This window comes from Cetorhinus maximus, chromosome 9 (assembly GCF_964194155.1).
Source record: "Cetorhinus maximus chromosome 9, sCetMax3.hap1.1, whole genome shotgun sequence".
NCBI lineage: Eukaryota > Metazoa > Chordata > Chondrichthyes > Lamniformes > Cetorhinidae > Cetorhinus > Cetorhinus maximus.
Genome location: NC_135887.1, coordinates 125,994,082 through 126,016,788, shown reverse-complemented (window position 1 = coordinate 126,016,788; position 22,707 = coordinate 125,994,082). Strand labels below are relative to the sequence as shown.

At 42.8% G+C, this 22,707-nt stretch overlaps 1 protein-coding gene across 3 annotated transcripts in view; it reads right to left on the bottom strand.

Moving 5' to 3' along the window:
* nav2a (neuron navigator 2a) overlaps positions 1–18,915 on the bottom strand; it is a 465,240-nt gene extending 446,325 nt beyond the window's left edge. For all 3 annotated transcript variants that reach the window (XM_078549510.1, XM_078549511.1, XM_078549512.1), the window contains exon 1: positions 18,661–18,915. In XM_078549510.1, the coding sequence (XP_078405636.1) occupies positions 18,661–18,915 (255 nt within the window). The remainder of the gene's footprint in view (positions 1–18,660) is intronic.
* Positions 18,916–22,707: the final 3,792 nt, after the last annotated feature.

Here is a 22,707-nt window from a genome sequence, read left to right as displayed (position 1 = left end):
GCCGTCACTATCTATACGCTTAGTGTAGTTTCAGTTCCTGTCTGTGTTGCTAAGTGGCAAGTGTTATGACCTACTTCTCCTGACCTGCTGCCTTACCCCATCAAACACAACAAACCCAAGATACCTCCCAATGTTTTCAGGGTTCTTTGGACCCCGCATCTACACAAGTGATACCAGTGTTAATGGTATATTAATTATATTGTTAAGATACACAGGTGAAGGGCATTGTTTAAGTAAGTAATTAGAGCACTTACAGAGGGAGACTGCTGGGACACTTGTTTAGTAAGTAGGAGGCATATATATGTAATGTTGCATTCTGTAAATAAACCCAGCTATCATGAAAAGGATTTGGGTCTCGTTTCATACTTTGCCATCAGACTTAGATTCCATTGACCAGACCCTCCTCAGGTTCATCCAGTCCATTTATATCCAAATTGTAGCCTGTTCCTGTGACAGATGCTACCAAGCCCCGGCAACTCCCGTTCTCTCTGACCCCCCTTTCCCACCATTCGCTCTTCGGTGGGCATACGCTTGAAGTTTCTGACCACACAGAGGCCAATAATGTAAAATTATATTTTATCCTCACCTGTCAGTGGGCCTTACATGTTCTCTTAGCCCATCTTTGAGACCCTCTAAATTCCCAGCCATGTTTTGACTGTGGAGATAGGATTCCCTACATGCATTGTAGCATACCTCCTTGTCACTACTGGCAGCTCACCCTCAAACCCCCCCACCCCAGCCACAGCATCCACCTCGGGACCAGCCATCTCGGGACCTCCCCATAACTCCTTTCCATCGTGGATTGCTGCAGCCCCTCCCACTGCACTCATAAAAGCCCTGGTCCTTAAGGCACTAAAAGCATTTCTGCTATGAGCAGAATTTCTTTAGGCTCCTTTAGTGATTTAAAATGAATAATCTTTTAATTATTTTAAGCACTTAAGTAATTGAAAGCACTTCTGCTTAGCGTGGCATTTAGTCATGCAGAGGAGAGCGGCGATTATATTTTTGTGGTTAACTGAGAAGCAACATGGCGACTGAAAGACTTGCTTCATTTTGTGGCAGTTACTGATCCCTTCCTGATAACCTTTGTTTTCAAGGCTAACAATTTGTTTTAAAACAGAAACAGGAAATGCTGGAACACTCAGCAGGTCCGACAGAATCTGTGCAGAGAAACAGAGTTAATGGGCAGGGTTTTACGCTCCCCTGCTGACAGGTTTGAAGCGGGGTCTTGGTAATTACAACAGGCAGCCTGCCCACTGCCTAACCTGCCCCCGCTGTAATTATAGCAGCATTGGGGGGGGTGGGGGGGAGGGGGTGGCGTCAGGTGGCCTGCCCGCCAGCGGGCCGATTGAGGGTCTTAAGTGGGCAATGACTTCCTACTTAAGGGGCTCATCCTGGTGTCACTGGAATTTAACCAGCAGCAGGAGAGGCCCACGCCAAGTGCCCAGTCCAGCAATTTCCCTACGCGGGTAGCTGGCGGGCAAGGGGAGGGCGTGCCCCTCCTTAATGGGCAGCCTGGACCGATCGGAGAGCCACCTGCTCCCCACCCCCCCCGTATGTACGTTCGTAGGACAAGATGTCACGTTTTAAGACTTTTACTGTGACAAAAGACTAAAACCACTATTTACTAAACACCATTTTTGTAGTCAACTTATACCTTAAACCACAAAACAGCACATTCCCCTTTTTTTTTCAGCACAACCGAAAATACACTTCACAGGTATATTTCCAAAAGTAGACATTCAATTTTCCTGGAACCAATCCAAGGTAATTCCTCAGGGTTTACTTCTGTTCTTTTCCTTTCTCAGCATGGGAAATTTTAATCTCAGAACTGTCTTTCATACTGAGGTTTTTTGCTCCGGAGATTCTTCCTGTAGTGCAAGCTCGGCAAATCTTCCAGCCTCATTTAACTCCTCATGAATTTGAATTTTTCTCTCCGAGTGCGAGCTCCCACCTGGACACCTGTGTGGTGAATCACAGAGTCTTGTTGCCTATAACCGCTCTCCCTCTCCCAGATCGTGGGAGATTAACATTGTCTGTGAGTTTTCAGAGATATCTTAGACCCTTCCCCTCTCAAAGCCTATTTAGGTAGAAATGCTGATTAGCTATACTTGTGACCCCAATTCTCTTTTATCTTGAAAGTAAATGGGAGTTTAAAGCACAGCTGTTTACAACCTGATATTGTCAATATTTTTTTCTTTGGGGGCCCACAATCTATCCACTGTTAGCACACAGGTTGCCGCCATTGTCTCCAAGTGTAAACACTTTGCACCGGTGTCAGCTGTGGCTCAGTTCATAGCACCCTCGCCTTTGAATCAGAGGGTTGTGGGTTCATGTCCCACTCACGGAAACCAAGAACTGTGATTGTACTCGAAAGAGTTGCAATCTGTGACTGTTGATAACTCGAAAGAGTTTCCACCCAGTAAAACAATCTGGGCCCCTTTAATTGCCAACAATCAAATCAACCCAGGCTTGCTGTCAGGTGACTTCACAACAGGTCACATGACCCCCTTCATTTTACCTTAAACTAAAGGCACAGTCCAAAAACATAACAATCTTACAATTGCAGCACTCCATAGATGCTGCCTGACCTGCTGAGCACTGAGTATTTCCAGAATTTCCTGTTTTTATTTCAGATTTCCAGCATCTGCGGTATTTTGCTTTGGTAACAACTTTTGTTTTGCATGGGCTGTAGTTGACGATCGGGGCTGTGCTCCTATCTTTCTTTGTTGCTGGGTTAACAAATTTGCTCAAAGATAGACAGGCAAGAAAAACCCAACAGTTATTTGAGGCAATATTGGGAAACATTGGAAAGGTCTCTGTTTTCATCTGATATTTCCAGTATCTGCAGCATTTTGCTTTTGAGTTATTTAAGGTAAACTAAGCATCTTGGGATGTTTTCAGGGTTGAACATGCAATAATATAAATTAAATTTGTTGCATGTGATTTCATAAGCATGAAATTTTAAAAGGAGAGGTAAAAGGCAGCATTTGACCGAGTGTGGCATCAAGGAGCCCTAGCAAAACTGGAGTCAATGAGAATCAGGGGGAATACTCTCCGCTGGTTGGAGTCATACCTAGCTCAGAGGAAGATGGTTGTGGTTGTTGGGGAGGTCAATCATCTCAGCTCCAGGACATCACTGCAGAAGTTCCTCAGGGTAGTGTCCTAGGCCCAACCATCTTCAGCTGCTTCATCAGTGACCTTCCTTCCATCATAAGATCAGGAGTGGAGATGTTCACTGATGATTGCACAATGTTCAGCACAATTCACAACTCCTCAGATACCGAATGTCCATGTCCAAATGCAACAAGGCCTGGACAATATCCAGGTTTGGGCTGACAAGCGGCAAATAACATTCGCGCCACAAAAGTGCCAGGCACTAACCATCTCCAACAACAGGGAATCTAACTATCACCCCTTGACATTCAATAGCTTTACCATCACTGAATCCCCACTACCAATATCGTGGGAGTTACCATTGACCAGAACCTGAACTAGACTAGCCATATAAATACTGTGGCTATAAGAGCAGGTCACAGGCTAGGAATCCTGCAGCAAATAACTCACCTCTTGACTCCTCAAAGCCTGTCCACCATCAACAAGGCACAAGTCAGGAGTGTGATGGAATACTCTCCATTTGCCTGGGTAAGTGCAGCTCCAACAACACTCAAGAAGCTTGACACCATCTAAAACAAAGTAAACCACTTGATTGGCACCCCATCCACAAACATTCACTCCCTCTGCCCAATGCAATGTGGCAGCATCTGTACCATCTACAAGATGCACTGCAGGATCTCACCAAGGCTCCTTCAACAACACCTTCCAAACCCAGGACCGCCACCATCTAGAAGGACAAGGGCAGCAAACACATGGGAACACCACCTGGAAGTTCCCCTCCATGCCACTTGCATGCTGACTTGGAAATCTATTGCCATTCCTTCATTATCGCTGGGTCAAAGTGCCGGAGCTCTCTCCCTAACAGCACTGTGGGTGTACCTACACCACATGGACTATAGCGGTTCAAGAAAGCAACTCACCACCCCTTTCTCAAGGGCAATTAGGGATGGATAATAAATGCTGGCCTGGCCAGCGATGCCTACATCCCATAAATGAACATGGATGTTTATAAATTTCCCAGGCACAACTGCATAAATTGCTTTGGCTATATTTGCAAGGCCAAAAAACCAGGGTCTGAATTTTTAACTCGGAGGGTGGGCGTGATTGGCGGGCCCGGGATCAGCCGGGAAACAGGCTGCCAACCACGATTGGCCCCCAACCGCGATTTACAATTCGTGGCCAGCCAGCGTGAAGCGCACGCTGGAGAGCTCAGCGCTGCCAGGGTGGTGGCAGGAGGAGGATGGCAATGATGTCAATGCGGGCGCTGAGAAAAAGCTCCCTGAAGGCAGGGAGCTGCCTCAGGGAGCTGCAGACTCAAAAATGTTCCAATAAAATTTTAAAAAGCAGAAAGAGAAATGTCCAAGCATCACAATCAGGCACCTGGAAATATAGGTGATTAAAAACGATGCCCACAGGTTTTTATTTTAATCTTATTTCATTACAGAAGCGTCATTCTGCTCTTGGATGAGGTTTCATGAAAAACGTAAAGGCTGCCTGGTCCATTCAGCCGTCCGTCAACCATAAGGTTGGGCAGGCAACGAAAAATAGCTGACAATTGCACCGTTAATGGGCTTAGTTGCCCTTTTAATTGTCGGCGGGCGTGCTTCTGATTTCTGCGCATGCCCACCAAGCAAAATATTGCACACGTGCGCTATGATGTTGGGACGCCCGCACGATGTCATCTCGCACGACTTCACGCCCACTCAGATCGGGCAGGCACATACCCGATCAACAAAAAATTCTGCCGCAGAGTAGGGCTTCATATATATGCCTTTTGGAATTGCAATCTCATAGCCACTGGAATAAAATCTTAGACACGCATTCACCTAAACACAACTTCATGTATCTTAGAGAGTTGGAGATGAGGCTATCAAATTTAGGGTGTAATCTTGAAAGAACACAAGAAACAACCTTTAGACCAACGTAAACCCCGAGCCTTTTAAAGGAACTGCATTTCCACATTGCTCTGGTGAACATATGTAATTTGATCGTGACTAATTGGAATCACTAAAAAGTCAATCAATTAAAGAAGAGATAATTAAAAGGAGATTCGATACAGTTGTTAAAATTCATGAGGGGTCTAAACAGGGTAGATAAATAGAAATTGTTCCCATTGGGGTAACGGACAAGAATCAGAGGACATGGATTTAAAGTGTTTGTCAAAAGGATCAAATGCAAAAAAAAAAGGAAAACTTATAGACAGCGAATAGTTACGATTTGGAATGCACTGTCTGGAGGCAGATTCAATCATGGTTTTCAAAAGAGAATTAGATAAGCACTTGAAGGAAAATGATTTTCGAGACTTCAGGGAAAGGGCAGGGAGTGAGAATAGCTAAACTGCTCTTACAAAGAGCCAGCACAGTCTAGGTGGGCCAAATGGCCTCCTTCTGTGCTGAAACATTCTATGGTTTTATGATTCAATCAGAGAGGATTGTTGAAGTTTATGTTAAAATACTCTAACAGAACACAATGGAGTTTTAATTGGCAATACCAGAATAACAAGGAAAATGTTTCAGTTGAAGAGATCTCTGTAGTCAGGCATCTAATCCAAGTTTTGCAGAAAACTTGATTCAACAACATCCCAACGTGCAGGGGTTTTTGCTTTTTCTGGATTATGAAGCTGACCCCATTCATTATTGCAGGGAGACTTTCAGTGCCATTCTCCACACTCTCCTCAACAATGGCAACCTCAGGCTGGCTACAAATAGCAAGCACCAACATACTGCCTGCGCCACATCCAGCTCTTCACCAGAACAAAATAAATCAATAGATTTTTCAGCAGTTTACGTACAAATGATTTATTTTTCTTTTCTCTTAAACTGGATAAAGCCAGCACATGAATCCATTTAAACAAATCTTTCTGGAGTTAATCAGTCAGGGATACCTTAGCTTGAAAAAATATTCAATCAATATTATGTCGACTATAATAATCCAATGTTTCACATTGGATGAATGTGGAGTGTTAGTTATTTGGAGTGTTAGTTATTTTCTATAAATCAGGTTTTTGCTATTATTACAGAAATTTAAATAAATGTTTGCAGTCATCAAATATTTCAAACCACAATTTTATCTTTTAATGAAACCAAACTGACAGATAGCTGATCATACTGGTCTATCTTTGTCTTCCTGCCTTCTTTTACAATCCTTATCTCTATTAGCGATACCCTCTAATTTAGTCTCATCAATTTTTTTTCTGGATTCCTAAGTGCAGAAAATTTAGTTGTCTGCTAATTCTAATTAACTGGTCATTCAGCCCTTTTAACCATGTGTTATATGTTGTTTTCTGTTGCTTGATTAAAATTATTGAACCATTCCATTTTTTGGCACAATGAATTTGGGACAGCAAAACATCATAAATTTTCCAAGTGGAAAATTTTCCTTTTAACCTAATCCCTTGCTTTCTACCTTCCAACCATCACTCTCTATCCAAGTGCTAACATACCCACTCATTCCATGTCATTATTTTTATTGCAAGTATCTTGTGTAATAACCTTATCAAATGTTTATTTGAAAGCTTACGAAGAGACATCAGTTGAATTTCCTTCACCTCACCTTTATTTCCTTCCCCCGCAAATAATTAGACAATGCTGGTCACACATGCTGTCCTTAAGAAGTCTGTGCTGAATAGCTCTGGTTAACCCTTTTTTCCAAATGCAAAGTAATTTCATAATTTATTATAGACTCTCATACTCTATCAGGAAGTGAAACTAAGTCCTCTCTGATTTCTCCACTTATCGCCATCTTCATTCCCGAAGAGAGGGGTCATATTTGCCATCTTCCACACCTTTGGCACTTTTCATAGAAGTTTTAAAAATTATAGGCAGAGCCTCTTTCCACCCCCCAGCCCCCCGAGACGTTCTCTGATCACATCGATTTGTTAACCCTTGAATTTTTGCAAAATTATTTTTAATACCATCTCTCTTTGAATAAAAGCCTCCATTAACTGTTGTGTACTGACCTTTTATAGTTCTATAATTGTAATACTCACCCCGTCTATGAGTAATGAAGCAAAATACCTATTTGGAATCTCTGCTGTTCCCTCATGGACCATTTCCAGAATTTTTTTATTCATTCATGGGATGAGGGCATCGCTGGCTAGGCCAGCTTTGATTGCCAATTCCAAATTTCCCCTGAGAAGGTGGTGATAAGCCACCTTCTTGAGCTGCTGCAGTCCATGTGCTGTTGGCACATCGCTATGTGTTAAGGAAGGAGTTCCAGGGTTTTGACCCAGTTATAATGAAGGAACAGCGATATGGTTCCAAGTCATGGATGGTGCGTGACTTGGAGGGGAACTTGCAAGTGGTGGTGTTCCCATGTGTCTGCTACCCTTGTCCTTCCAGATGGTAGAGGTCGTGCAGTTTGCAAGGTATTGTTGATAGAGTCTTGGAAAGTTGCTGCAGTGTATATAAAGCAAATAGTACACACAGCTGCCACTGCATGCCAATGGTGGAGGGAGTGAATGTTTAAGATAGTGAATCCATTATAAGTTTGACTCTTTTATCTTAGTGGCTTTTTTTTAATTCATTCATGGGATGTGGGCCTCACTGGCTGGGCCAGCATTTATCGCCCATCCCTAATTGCCCTTGAGAATTGAATGGCTTGCTTGGCCATTTCAGAGGGTATTTAAGAGTCAACCACATTGCTGTGGATCTGGAGTCACATGTAGGCCAGGTGAGGATGGTAGATTCCCTTTCCTAAAGGACATTAGTGAACCAGATGGGTTTTTACGACAATCAGCAATGGTTTCATGGTCATCATCGGACTTTTAATTCCAGATTGAATTCAAATTTTGCCATGTGTCATGGTGCTGTGACTCTCCTCTTACAATCAATGCACCTACAGAAAACCTTTTTTGTCGCCATTGTTGATTTTTTATTGCCAATTATCCCTGATTTGTTTTCTTAGCCTTTCCACTCCCTCCTTTTACAGCTTTCCTATAATACTGTTCCTTTTTATTATGTGATGATCCACGTGCTTTGAGAAAAGCTGAGATTGCGAAAAGCCTGAATTTTATTTTTTTGTGTGACGTTCCCTTTAAGACCAGGGTGAACTGGGGAGTATACTGGAAGAGGGTTAGTTTTTTTCTGGATTATGACATCATTCAGTTCCAAGAAATGCCCATGTGTACTCCGTTTGCCATGAGGTTGGACAGCTAAGATGCAAAGGGTAAACAGAAAGCTAATTGTAGTGGGGATGTTTTTTTCAACCTGTATTTGTCGCAGACAGTTCAGCACACACTGAGAATTTGTGCAAAAAGGAAGCAAGCAAGGTTCTCTCTGAACTGAACAGTTTTCTCTTTGGCAGTTTTCAAACAGATCCTGGTGTTGAAGCAGGTCTCTGAGAATAGAACAGAGGCCATTTTACTGTGTTTGTTATCCAACTGGAAGGAGCCGAGAGCTGAATATGGAAGGAGCACGGGGATGTGCATTGGACAAAACCCTGTGGTGCTGTTTCAGTGTTGCCAGAGCCATCCAGACCATTTAAAGGGTTCAGAGAAGGAAGTCTCTAGTGATTCTCTGCCAGCGAGAGAGGGATCACAGGTGTGCACCTTGTTGATGGTAACTGCGTCCGGGGACTTTGGATGGAGTATGGCTGCTGCTGAATGCGACTCAGGGGTGAAGACTGAGTTGGAAAAACTGTGAGGTTACATGTGCTCCCATGTTTGTGTGGGAAGAAATGCAAGTACTGTGACTACATGAGTGTATCTTTGTTGTATTGTCGATTTAAAGTGAGGTTTACCTTTTATTTTGAAACATCCTTCACCATTCATTAATGTTTGAATTATGTTGATTTTAGTTGGTTTATTACAGTAACAATTTTAAAAAGTGAAGTCTTGTCCATCGGTTTTCTTTCCATTGGTGTGGGGGTTATTTTCCTTTAAAGGTTATCAGTCTCTACAGGGATTGTAACAATTATATACCCACTAAGCACTGTGTGATTCATTTTTATTCATAGAATATGCAGCACTTTTCACATAGCTCTGCCAATGTTTCCTTTTGAAGTGTATATCCAGTTCCCTTTTCAAAGTTACCACTGAACTTGCTTCCACCTCCATTTTAGGCGGACATTCCAGGCCACAGCAACTCACTGAGTAAAAACGATTCCCCTAATCTCCAAACCCAGGAAAGCAACAAAGGGAAAAATCTGAGACCAGGGGAAATAGAGAAGGAGCAATATTCATGAGTAAAATTAGCATCTATGCAATTAGGATCATGTCCCGTTCAGTCCCAACTACAAGCATGCAATTGGGTGTGCGTTGTCTAGGCATATAATACTGCAAATTCCTTTAAAGTGCAATTTCTGTTTTATAGATCTAATGGGAAACTTGCATCAGATAAGAGAGAACAACTTTATGGCAACAGCCAACAACAGAAGAGACTGATCGACTCCCAACAATGTGCCAATGACTACGTTGTTCGTTCGTAGCCACAATTGGGGAAGACTTCAGTGTTAGTTGTATCTTTTAGGTGATTATGGTAAGCACATTTAGCCATTGCCTTTGGAGGGGAATGAAGGAAGAATCAACAGTAAGTTGCCTTAAACAACTTTCATGCATCATGGGCCTGGACCAAAGAGAAAATAAGTTCTGCTCTCCACAGATTCATAATGAAGGGAGAAATTATGGAAAGGAGAAATAAATAATACTAAAATAATAAAATATTTGGACGCTCGGCAAAGTACATAGAAAATACCAACGTGGAGCTGCAAAACAGTTCTGCACAAGAGTGCAACCTCACAATTGGTATTCATTGGGCCCTGATGAAAAATTCATAGATTCAAAAAATATATTCACAAGTTTCTCATGTTTTGCATAATATCAGGAGATGACAGCAAACAGAATGCAGGATTTTGCCATGACAGTGAATAACAGGAGAGTGAGGAGAGGACATAATATCCGCAATGATATGCTCAAGTGCGACTCAAGCAGAGACCAAATGCAGTTTGCTGTAAATAATATAATGGTGCATGTATTGACAGGAAGCAAATAAAATAAGACTCATTAAAAATAGAGAAGAAAATTTTCTAATGAATAAAATGAATGACTATTCTTTCTTTAATGGAACACATGACTCATAGTTAAATTCAGAAGGCCAAAATGCTTAACGATGAAGAATACAAACTGAAGATTGGCACTGGTATCAAACATACTCAATCCTCAGTAACTGAAGTTCAGTATTTGGGAGCATAAATGGCAAGTTTAGTTTTGGTAAAATGTGGGAAGACAACAGGAGATCCACGCAAAGTAAAAGTCAGAATTATTAAAATTCACCTAACTCCTCCCCTTGGTACAATATATACATTGCAATACAATTAATTTCTTAGTAATTTCACAACTGGCATTTTTACTGATCTGAAATGCTCAAACAAAATTGAAGCTGTCCTACAATGTACCAGGACTATGGAATTAAGTTTATCCATCGAAATCACAAGTGCAGTGCTTTGGGAAAAAGGAGGAACTGAACGGAGTCACATTTTCCAGCAACCAAAGAAGTTTGCAGCACAGAATGAGGCTAATCCCTGTTTGTGCTGGCTCTTTGAGACAGCAATCTACTCTTCTCTTACAAAGGAGTAACCCTCTTCTTCAACAAATGCAGCTCACAAGTTGCATTCTTCTTGTGCAAAATGCATATAGGGATACTCAATTTTTAAAATATATACAGCCACGTAAAGGCACGGTCATCCATCTGGGCTGCAAAATGACTAGTTAGCATTCACAGATTTATGTTGTCAACCACACAGCATTCTTAATTTCCAACCAAACATATAGTCACATTGCATAACCCTATCATTTAGTTCATAGGCAATTTAACACTTAGCAAGAATATGAAGAGATTGAAAAACATCCTGAAAAGTTTAGTTGCAGGGGGAAATGGCAGTTTTAAAAATACTTGTTTTACTGTAACAGGTAAGTTCAACTCTCTTCCTCAGGCCTGCTGTACAACAGTGGCGTAATCGACTGGCAGGTCACAGGGATCACAACAGCAGAGCTAGATTTTTCTCATGGTTTTGATCCTCCCATATTTATTCAGCCATCCCCAAACTAAAAGGACAGACAAGTAGATGACTTCTACACAGTAATAATCTTCCAGCTGGTATGTGGGAACAGTTAAGTTTGCTAATTTTGCATCTCAACTCGATTTACCACTCTCAACCAAGTTCAAGAACTCTGAACATGTGGAAATGCCAAATGCAAATAGGCAGTTCACCACCAAATAGTCCAATATGATAACATCCCATCCATAGGTAATTGTTTCTAAATGAAGACCATCTTCTCTACCAGAAGTTTTATCAAAATATAGGGGGACTCCGTTACATATTGCTTGTATTTATATAAATCAATAATGTGTGTTGGTTTTCTAGCAGTACTTTGATGCTAGCGATGAGCCACAGGAGACAAACATGTAAATTCATAATTACAAAACCATCATTAAAAATAATTCTTGACATGCACGTATTTATTTTGTTCCTGTACTTATATTAATTCAACATCCAGCTTTAGGCTGTTAATTGGTAAATAACATTTGTGCCACACAAGTTCAAGGCAATGATCATCTCCAACCACAGAGAATCTAACCATTTCCCCTTGACATTCAATGGCAATATCATCATTGCATCTCCCAACATCAACATCCTGGGGCTTGCCATCGACAATAAACTTAACAGGTCCAGCCTCATAAATACTGTGGATACAAGAGCAGGGCAGATACTGGGTGTTCTGCAAGTGACTCACCTCCTAACTCACCAAAGCATTTCCACCACAAGGCACAAGTCAGGAGTGTGAGGGAATGCTCTCCACTTGCCTGGACGAGTGCAGCTCCAATGGCACTCAAGCAGCTCGACATCATCCTGGACAAAGCAGTACACTTGTTTGACACCCCATCCATCACCGTAAACATTCACTTCCTCCACCACCAATGCATAATGGCAGCAGTGTGTTCCATCTATAAGATGCACAGCAGAAACTCGCCAAGGCTCCTTCAACAGCATCTTCCAAATCCACAACCTCTACACCTAGCAGGTCAGAGCAGCAGGAGCATGGGAACGCCGCCACTTGCAAGTTTCTCTCCAAGCCACACACCATCCTGACTTGGTAATATATACAGCAGTTCAAAGCAATGGCTCATCACCACCTTCTCAAGGGCAATTAGGGATGGGCAATAAATGCTGACTGTGCAAGTGATAACCAAATCTCATGAATAAACAGATAAATCAATATCCCACAGCATTACTAAAGGTAGGATCACAACTGACAGAGTTTGATGAAGCTCTGTACAAAAACTTGCACATTAAACGAACAAAAAAATGCAGAAAGCCTTGGATTCATAACATGTTGCACTCCTCCGCTATGAATATTTCTTGCCAAGTCCCACTATAAAAACAGATTAAGTTCAAAATCTCTATGTTCCTAAATGCAAAAAGCAGACTCTACATTACATAGAAATATTTAATGCTGGGACCTGTGAGTGTGCAAAATATTGTAATCTGCATCATCAACTAGATATAAGATTAGTGCCACTGATTAATTCATTATAAGAACATAATAAATAGGGCATATGACCCCTCGAGCCTATTCCACCATTCAATAAGATCATGGCTGATCTGATCCTGGTTTCCACTCCACTTGCCTTCTTGTTCCTCACAACCGGTGAGATCCTGGAAAATGCCTCCTGAAATGGCCTGGCACGCCACTCAGTTCTCAAGGGCAATTAGGGATGGGCAATAAATGATGACCCAGCCAGTGAGGCCCACATCCCATGAATGAATAAAAATAAAGTATCATTTCCCGTGCCTTGGGAGCTTCCTCTCGACAAAGACAACGAAATTCATCATCGCCTCCAATCTGCTAACTCAGCCTTCGGCCGACTGGGGAAAAGAATATTTGCATATCAGGATCTCAAACCCAGGATGAAGGTCATGGTTTAGTGGGCAGCATTGATTCCCACACCCCTATATGCTCTGGGGGGTTTAGACAACCTGCAGCAAAGCACTGCGAAGTACCATCAGCAGTGCAGTTGCAAGATCCTCCGAATCCAGTAGCAAGAAAGGTGGTTCAAGAGCAGTGTCCTCTCCCAAGCCAACTTGCTCAGCATTGAAGTGCTGATTCACTCAAAACCAGCTCCGCTGGGTGGGACATTTTTTTCTCTCTATTCTTCCTTAGGGTGTGGGGGTCGCTGACAAGGCCAGCATTTGTTGCTCATCCCTAACTGTATCCCAACTGAGTGGCTTGCTAGGCCATTTCAGGGGGCAGTTAAAAGTCAACCACATTGCTGTGGGTCTGGAGTCACGTGTAGGGAAGACCAAGTAAGGATGGCGGATTTCTTTCCCTAAGGGACATCAGTGAAGCAGATGGGTATTTATGACAATCAATGATAGTTTCATGGTCACCCTTAGGCTAGCTTTTAATTTCAGATTTTTTATTAACTGAATTTAAATTACACCAACTGCTGCGGTGCGATTTGAACCCATGTCCCCTGAGCATTACTCTGGGCCTCAAACCAGTGACATTATCATCTCCCCCGAACATGACGTTCATATCCCTGACACCAGACTATCGAAGCAGCTGTTCTACTTGGAACTTGGTCGCGGCAGGAGAACAGCAGAAGCGTTTTAGGGATGTCCTCAAAGCATCCCTGAAGCAATCAAACATCCCCGCCATTCATGGGAGCCCCTGGGTTGTGACCGACCAAAATGGAGAAGGTTTATTCGGGAGGGCACCAAACATATTGACAGGTATCATAGGGAGCATGCAGGGGCGAAGTTGAGGCATCAGAGAGAGTGTACACAAACCTCCCAACAACACATTGACCCAACCCTGCAAGCAGAATGCACAATGGGCTTATCTACCATCTCAGAACCCATCAAGTCCGAATGGAAGTAAGTCATCTTCGATTCCAAAGGACTGCCGAAGAAGAAGAAGTGTTAAAGAATCTGCCATCCCAGCCATGAAGATATTCAATGACTCGATCTGCACAGTTCTCTGGGATAAAGTGTTCCAAAGATTATTTTTCATTTGTTCTTCGGATGTGTGCATCACTGGCAAGGCAGCATATGTTGTTCATTCCTAATTGAACTACTGCTATGCGTGTGTGTAGGTCCACCCAGGGTGCTGTTGGGAAGGGAGTTCCAGGATTTTGACCCAGCGATAGTGAAGGAATGGCGATATATTTCCAAATCAGGATGGTGAGTGGCTTGGAGGGGAATTTACAGGTGGTGGTGTTCCCATCTATCTGCTGCCCTTGTCCTTCTAGATGGTAGAGATTTGAAAGGTGCTGTTGAAGGGGCCTTGGTAAGTTGTTGCAGTGCATCTTGTAGATGGTACATACTGCTGCCACTCTATGCCGGTAGTAAAGGGAGGGGATTTTTAAGATGGTGGATGCAGTGTCAATCAAGTGGGCTGTTTTGTCTTGGATGGTTTCAAGCTTCTTGAGTGTGGATGGAGTCACACTCATATAGGCAAATCAGGAGTATCCCATCACACTCCTGAAATGCGCTTTGTAGATTGTGGATAAGTTTTGTGGAGTCAGGAGGTGAGTTTCTCACCGCAGAATTCCTAGCCTCTGACCTGCTCTTGTAGCCACAGTATTTATATGCTGGGCCAGTTAAGTTTCTGGTCAATGGTAACCCTCAGGATGTTTATGCTAATTCAGCAATGGTTGCATCAAGGGGAGGTGATTAGATTCTCTATCGTTGGAGATGGTCATTGTCTAGCACTTGTGTGGCGCAAATATAACTTGCCATTTATCAGACCAAGCTTGAATGCTGTCCTTGTCTTGCTATATGCGGGCTTTGACTGTTTTATTATCTGAGGCATCACAACTGGTACTGAACATTGTGCAATCATCAGCGAACATCCCTACTTCTGACCTTTTGGTGGAGGGAAGGTCATTGATGAAGCAGCTGAAGATGGTTGGGCCTAGGACTCCGCCCTGAGGAACTCCTGCAGCAATGTCCTGGGCCTGAGGTGATTGGCCTCTGACAACCACAATCATCTTCCTTTGTGCTAGTTATGACTTCACCCAGTGGAGAGTTTTCCCCGATTCCCAGTTCTGCTAAGGCTCCTTGATGCCACATTTGGTGAAATGTTACCTTGATGTCAAGAGCAACCACTCATACCTTATGTACGGAATTCAACTCTTTAGTCCACATTTGAAGCAAGTCTGTAATGAGCTCAGGAGTGGAGTGGTCCTGATATGTCACGACTCTTATACAGGCAAGCACTTGCTCTGAAACTACGCCCTCTGGTTTTAGATTCACCCACAAGAGAAAACCTTCTCTCAGCATCTACTCAGGCCCCCTCAGAATCTTGAATGTTTCAACAGGATCACACCTCATCTTTCTAAACTTCAATGAGTATAGGCCCAACCTGCTCAACCTTTCCCCATAAGACAAGCCTTTCATCTGAGGAATCAAACCATTGAGCCTTCTTTGATCTGCTTTCAATGCACTTAGATCCCTCCCTAGATAAGGAGGCCCAAACTGTAAGCAGTACTCTAAATGGGGTTTCACCAACACTCTGTGGGACTGTAGCAAAGCTTCCCTACTTTTATACACCATTCTCCTTGCAATAAAGGCCAACATTCCATTTGCTTTCCAAATTAATTGCTGTACTTTCATGCAGACTTCTTTGTGTTTTGTGTACGAGGGCATCCAGATCACTCAATACAGCAGCTTTCTGCAGTCTCCGTCCATTTAAATAATATTTTTCTTTTCTATTCTCTCGACTAAAGTGGATAACCACACATTTTCCCACCTAAAACACCATCTGCAAACTTTTTGCCACTCACTTAACCTAAGCCTTTGCAGACTCTTTGAACTGTTTTCCTGGCCCTTCCGTGATGGACTTGGAAATAGAGCGGGCAAGAAAAATAAGAGGAAATCACATAGGGATAGCAACCTGATGCATTCCTGGAGTCATGGATGTTTCCTACGGGTGGCCTGGCAAATGGATCAGCTGCCCACTGAACCGGGACAGGGAGCCAATATACATACATGCTTAAGGTTCCAATAAGGGGTGATTGTGCAGCACCGCCACCATTTTGCCAGTGGAGGAGTGGCCTGACCCACCACAGTTGAGAGGCTGCCGGCTCCATGGAAATGGCCTCCCTGCAGCAGGCTGAGGGGAGACCATCGGAGCGGGAGCTCCGTGCCCCAAAAAGCGAGTGGCAGTCAGGAAGGGCAGTATCAATGGCCTAACCCCTTCTGCTGGAGGGACTTTGTTTCTCTGAAATTTTCCCTTAATTTTTGCCTCTGAGGGCACCTCCTCATTCCAATGTCCACAGCGTCTCCTACCTGCCTCCGCAGCTCCCACCTCTCCTGTTGAGGCTGCCAAGTCTGTCGAGCTGGGCCAGCAGCATCAGGTGCCCGCCCATTGTCCTTAATAGTGAGCTTGAAGGTGGCCAATTAGGAGGCTGCTTCCAGGGATATGGTTCCGCTGGGCTCGTTCCCGGCAAGTGCAGGCCTGACATCGGGATCCCATTTGCTCTTGATGTCAGGGTCCCAAAGCCCGTGGGAAAATCCCATGGATTTAGTCTAGCAGCAGAATAGAGCTGCTGAAGCTCAAACAGAAAACCCACACATTGTGAGGCACGGTAACTATATACATGACATAAACTGGCCACATACACAGGATGGCAACTTGCCACCTTTTAGATAGTGCATCGGGGGTTAGCGTAGCTAAACTGTACGATCTGAAGCAGTATCCATCAACCAGAAGACATGGTTATTATAGCTGGGTATCTGTGTAAGGACAGCAAGATTGCATAGAAATTACAACACTGAAATGGGCCATTCATCCCAACCAATGCTGCTGTTTACACACCCGTATACCCACTTAGTATCTAGGTTCCTTTATTCCCCATTTCTTCAATTACCTACCCAATCTGCTTGACATGGTCTCTGTTTCTATTGCTAAATCAGGTAGTGCATTCAAGCCGCTTCACAATCCCCTGTCTAAAATGTTCCTGCTGTTCTCTAAATCTCTAATATCTCTTACAAATAATCTCATATCTCTATCTTTTTTAAACCTCCTCAGCTACGTACAACATTGAAAAATTATTCATTTCTATATATACTTTCCCATCCCTTTATAACTTTGAACACCGTTATCAAATCACTCTTCATCAATTCTCCTCTGCTCGAATGAGAAAAGCTTCAATTTTTCAAGTCTTCACATTTTCCATTTCCTCACAAATAAACCCATTAGGCGTCTCATGGTCTCATCCATTTTGGGTGTGGCTTGTAATTATCTTCAATGAACCCCCAAATCCTACCACCTTAACCTAATCGAAAGCCATCCCAATTCAGGAATATGGCAATGTCACATTTTGTTTTCTCAATTGGTATCCCTCAGCTCCAGTGAGCGCCATGAGTCATCTTTCTTTCACGCTCCCCTCTAGCCTTGAACTTGCTTTCCTCAGCCCCAATTTGATGTCTCCCCATTGGTCAATTTGCCGAGGCAAAAGCTTTCATGATGCTTTGTTCAAACACATGCGGCTCTCAAACACAATTCTAAGTTACAATTCAGGATATACATCTTAAGGAAAGAAATATTCTTACTTCCATAAAAGATGGACCATTCAGGAATTCACTCCATCACGCGTTAAAAAGGAATACACACAAAAATGGAAAAACACTTAGTCTCTTTATGTTTTGTAAGGCAACGTTGATGGGTCAAAAGACACAACAGCTTGATTTTCTTTTCCATATCCTCGAACATTCTCACAATTTTATTTGCCCAAAATAGGCAATGCTACATTACAACAAATGGAAACCCACAGCAATCTCAACCATTAGCTGGTTACTATTCCGAGTACCAGATGAAACATTGCCTAATTTAGCTTTCTTTGAAAGGCTGCAGAAGGCTACATGAAACTGCAGAACAAATCTGACAAGGCCTTCATTTTAGTTTATACAATTTCAGGAGATATATTGCACACCAACTAAGCAGAAATCAGGTTGCTTAAATCTTACAATTTTAATAATGTTTACCGGATGCAGTGCGGTCTCACTTAATTTCACTAAGCTGTCTATATATATATTTTTTGAATTAATTTGATGAAAACTCAGTTTTATGAGAAGACAGGGTTAAAACTAAAAGGATTTCTCAACAGTCAGCTTCTGTGCATTGGATGGAGCAGCAGTTGTGCACTGGTAACTGGCAATTAAGTTCAGCAAGCCTCCAAAGAAGATTCCAGCACTATCTTCACACTAATAATAATAATACCAATATTAGCCACAAGCACAAATCCCTTCAGATTCTGGCATGGGCCCAATAATCTACCCTACATACTGTAGCTTGATATGTCACACTGACCAGCAGCCACAGTAGAATGTGCAATTGATAATAAACTGCAGGGCACCTGGCCAAATATAACTGAATGCACTGGCACTTCACATCCATACCACTTTTTTTTTTGTCAAACGAGGAGTGACGGTGCAATGATCCTGCTGCTTAATACCCTCATTTTCTTTTTACACTGACAAGGCCACAAAATGTGCTCCTCTGTATGAGGGAGGTGAACCGAAAATGATAATTTTTCTGACCTGAGTATCAAAGCCATTTTCTGCACTGGTGACCTTTTCTTGCAGCACCCTCTCCCCTTCGCTGTCAGGAACATGTGAAGATTTGAAGGGAATCTGGCTCGAATACGTCGGTTTAGTCACTTCCACCTTGTTCCCAAGCTTCAGGTAACAAGGCTGCTGTAAAGCCCTTGCGGTGACATTCGGGATAGGAGTGGCACTGTGAACGGGCTTCGGCAGTCCCGACTTCATTTTCGAGGCCACTAGAATTGCTGGCATTTTCTGTTCCCCTTCTCGACACGTCTTCCTGTAACTCAGTCAGAAACAGCAGCAGCAATAACAGCAGCAGCAGCAGCACCAGAAGAAAAGCTACGTGCTTTGAAATCCGTCCGTCTATAGCAGTCTGCACAGCCTGAGTAGGGGGCTCACACACAGTTTTTAAGCGATGAACAATCAAAGCAGAAAGGTTTCCCCGCTGTTCCGTCAACCAGGAGTACTTTATTTTATTTTATTTTTATCCCTGTTAGTCAGCCAGCTTCATTCCACTCTCTCGCAGCACATGTCTGTGTTTTAGCAGCTGGTTGAACAGAATGACAGAACGTAGTAATTTTCCACAACCAACCCTTCCGCAGAAAAGCACAGCTCAAGAGATCTGTGGATTTTTTTTTTGTTCACTGTCCCGGCGTTCCACCTTCAAAATCACAGCAGTCCTATGGAAAAATAACATCCTGTTTTCTGTGGTCCTTCATCACATATGTGTATAAAGTACTGTGTGTGTGTGTGTGTGTGTGTGTGTGCAACTCAAAACGTCTAGCCTCTTCAGCGCCTTAGTCCAGATGCAGATGCACAGCTTAATATGTTAATGACCAATGCCCTTGGAACGGTGCCTTGGGGAAAGAGAATCTCCTCAGCCTGGCCAGCACCAGCCACAGTCGTAAGGCAGAATGACCGCAGAAGAGAAAATTGTCCATTCAGTCTGCCGACTCGTATGATGATGCAGTTTCCTGGCCTTTGGTATATATATTTTTTTCTCTCTCCAATGAAAACAACTTCATGTATGCAGTTCACCTGGAAGTCAGTGCTGCAACTGGTAGATTACTGTACATGGATTTAAAAAATAACAAAGCAATACCAGTCGGGATAGCTCATCAATTTATATTAGCACATTTTCGTGATCACGCTGAGGAGAAAACAGTTGAGATCAGAAGAAGGCAAAGGGTCTGACAGTGCAAGCATCTGATTGGCCCAGTTCTCTCAAATCAGGAATACAAAAATTCACTGCAAAAAGGGAGTGGCCTAATATACTGAGAGCCGGCTAAATGTGCCATTATTTTACTGTAGCACAAAGACCATTTGTAGCTTCAGTGGGCTGCAAGAAAAAGAATAATGAATAGCCACTAGTTTTGAACTATGCCTGAGTCAGTAAGTCTATAAAGGGAGGATTAAAGAGATAGGCAACACCCACATTAAAACTGGGATAGAAAATACCCATAGATTCAAACCGCCCCATTCTGTAACTCCTGTTCTAGATTGCTGCAGTGCAGTGTCATATTTCGAAATAGCTGATTAGCCGTTCTGTACTACCGTGCAATTTCGATCAGAGATTATTTTAAAATGTGTTCAGGTTAGTGTGACTAAATGACATCTGTGTCACACAAGCTATAATCCTTTTGTAAGTTGAATGAATTAATGCAAAATGAATGCAAAATTAGATGCAGCTTTCAGTGCCCTTAAACTAAATATGCATTTGCAACTGGATGTCCAAGTTATTTTTAAGCTGGGTAGAGTAATAATCGACAAATATAGCTTTGCACTTGTTTTAAATCATGGTATTTGGCATTTCAACCTTCATTATATAAATAAACTGCTGAACTCGTAAACTATATTAATAGTTTATTACAGCAATGTCACTGGAAAACCAACTTGAAGTTCTACCTTTTTCCTGTTCATACCTCGCACCACAATTTATAAAATGCATCTGGTTGATACTTTTGAAATATTTGAATCCTATCAGCAATTTGGAACTGTTCTCATTATATTTCCAGGCATATGTCCGTCCAAATGTTTTTCTAACCTGTGTTGAAGTGTTTATGCGTGAAACAATAGTACATATTGTTTCTGCAAAAACGTTTTTTTTTATCATCTTCATACTTGGGATATAATTTATAGAGACATTCCTTTATAAGGGAGATATGCTCAAGCACTGATTGATTTCCAACATATTTTAATCAGTGTTAATGGATTTTGCTCGCTGTGAGCCACATGGCAAAGAGAATGATGTCAGTGTCATTAAGAATTTCAATTTGAATGACACTTTTAACTCTTTACTGCAAACCTCACGAATCCAGTATTTGGTTCCGCTAATTCAACTTGGCAGCTATTTATAATGCTCTGGTTCCTTCATGAAACTGATGCTTGTAACCTGTGTGATTTCTGCTTTCGACTCACCATCCATCATCATTTTACAGTTCCCAACTTTCCTGAGGAGGAACAGAATGTTTTCTCATTCATATTTCTTTCCAGCTTTCTTCTCAGTTTTTTTTAAAATCTTCCCTTCACTGCTCCGTTTATTTTGACTGTGATGACTGACATCAAGTTTTATGCCTGCCTTCAGATCCTCTGCTCCTCGAACTTCAACAAGAGCTCTTGTCCTATTACTGTCCTTTCCATTACCCACATAATGCGTAGACCTGGCATCTCTTCAAACTCTTTCGCCCACTCCACTATTCTGTTTTCTTGGAAATTTGCCTATTTCTCAAATGACTACCCTATTTCAGACACCATTATATGCTTTCTTTAAAAGTTATGGAAGCAGCCTTTTTCCATTCATTCACAGGACATGGGCCAGGATTTTCTGTGCCCACTGGCGTCGGACGTGTTTGGTGGCATGAGTGGACAATATGGAAAACTGAAGTCAATGGATATCAGGGGAAAACTATCCGCTGGTTGGAGTCATACCGAGCACAAAGGAAGATGGTTGTGATTGTTGGAGGTCAATCATCTCAGCTCCAGGACATCACTGCAGGAGTTCCTCAGGGTAGTGTCCTAGGCCCAACCATCTTCAGCTGCTTCATCAATGACCTTCCTTCCATCATAAGGTCAGAAGTGGGGATGTTCGCTGATGATTGCACAATGTTCAGCACCATTCGTGAATCCTCAGATACTGAAGCAGTTCATGTCCAAATGCAGCAAGACCTGGACAATATCCAGGCTTGGGCTGACAAGTGGTAAGTAACATTCGCCCCACACAAGTGACAGGCAATGACAATCTCCAACAAGAGAGAATCCAACCATCGGCCCTTGATGGTCAATGGCATTACCATCACTGAATCCCCCACTATCAACATCCTGGGGGTTACTATTGACCAGAAACTGAACCGGACTAGCCATATAAATACTGTGGCTACAAGAGCAGGTCAGAGGCTAGGAATCGTGCAACAAGTAACCCACCCCCTGGCTCCCCAAAGCCAGTCCATCATCTACACAGCACAAGTCAGGAATGTGATGGAATACTCCCCACTTGCCTGGATGGGTGCAGCTCCTACAACACTCAAGAAGCTTGACACAGTCCAGGACAAAGCAGTCCACTTGATTGGCACCACATCCATAAACATTCACTCCCTCCACCACCGACGCACAGTAGCAGCAGTGTGTACCAGCTACAAGATGCACTGCAGGAATTCACCAAGGCTCCTTCGACAGCACCTTCCAAACCCAAGACCACTACCACCTAAAAGGACAAGGGCAGCAGATACATGGGAACACCACTACCTGGAAGTTCCCCTCCAAGTCACTCACCATCCTGACTTGGAAATATATTGCCGTTCCTTCACTGTCGCTGGGTCAAAATCCTGGAACTCCCTTCCTAACAGCACTGTGGGTGTACCTACACCACATGGACTTCATTGGTTCAAGAAGGCAGCTCACCACCACCTTCTCAAGGGCAACTAGGGATGGGCAATAAATGCTGGCCAAGCCAGCAAAGCCCACATCCCATGAATGAATAAAAAAAAAATGGCACAATTGCTTTAATGATGGTGTGAAACCAGTTTGCGATCGTGCCCTCAGCCC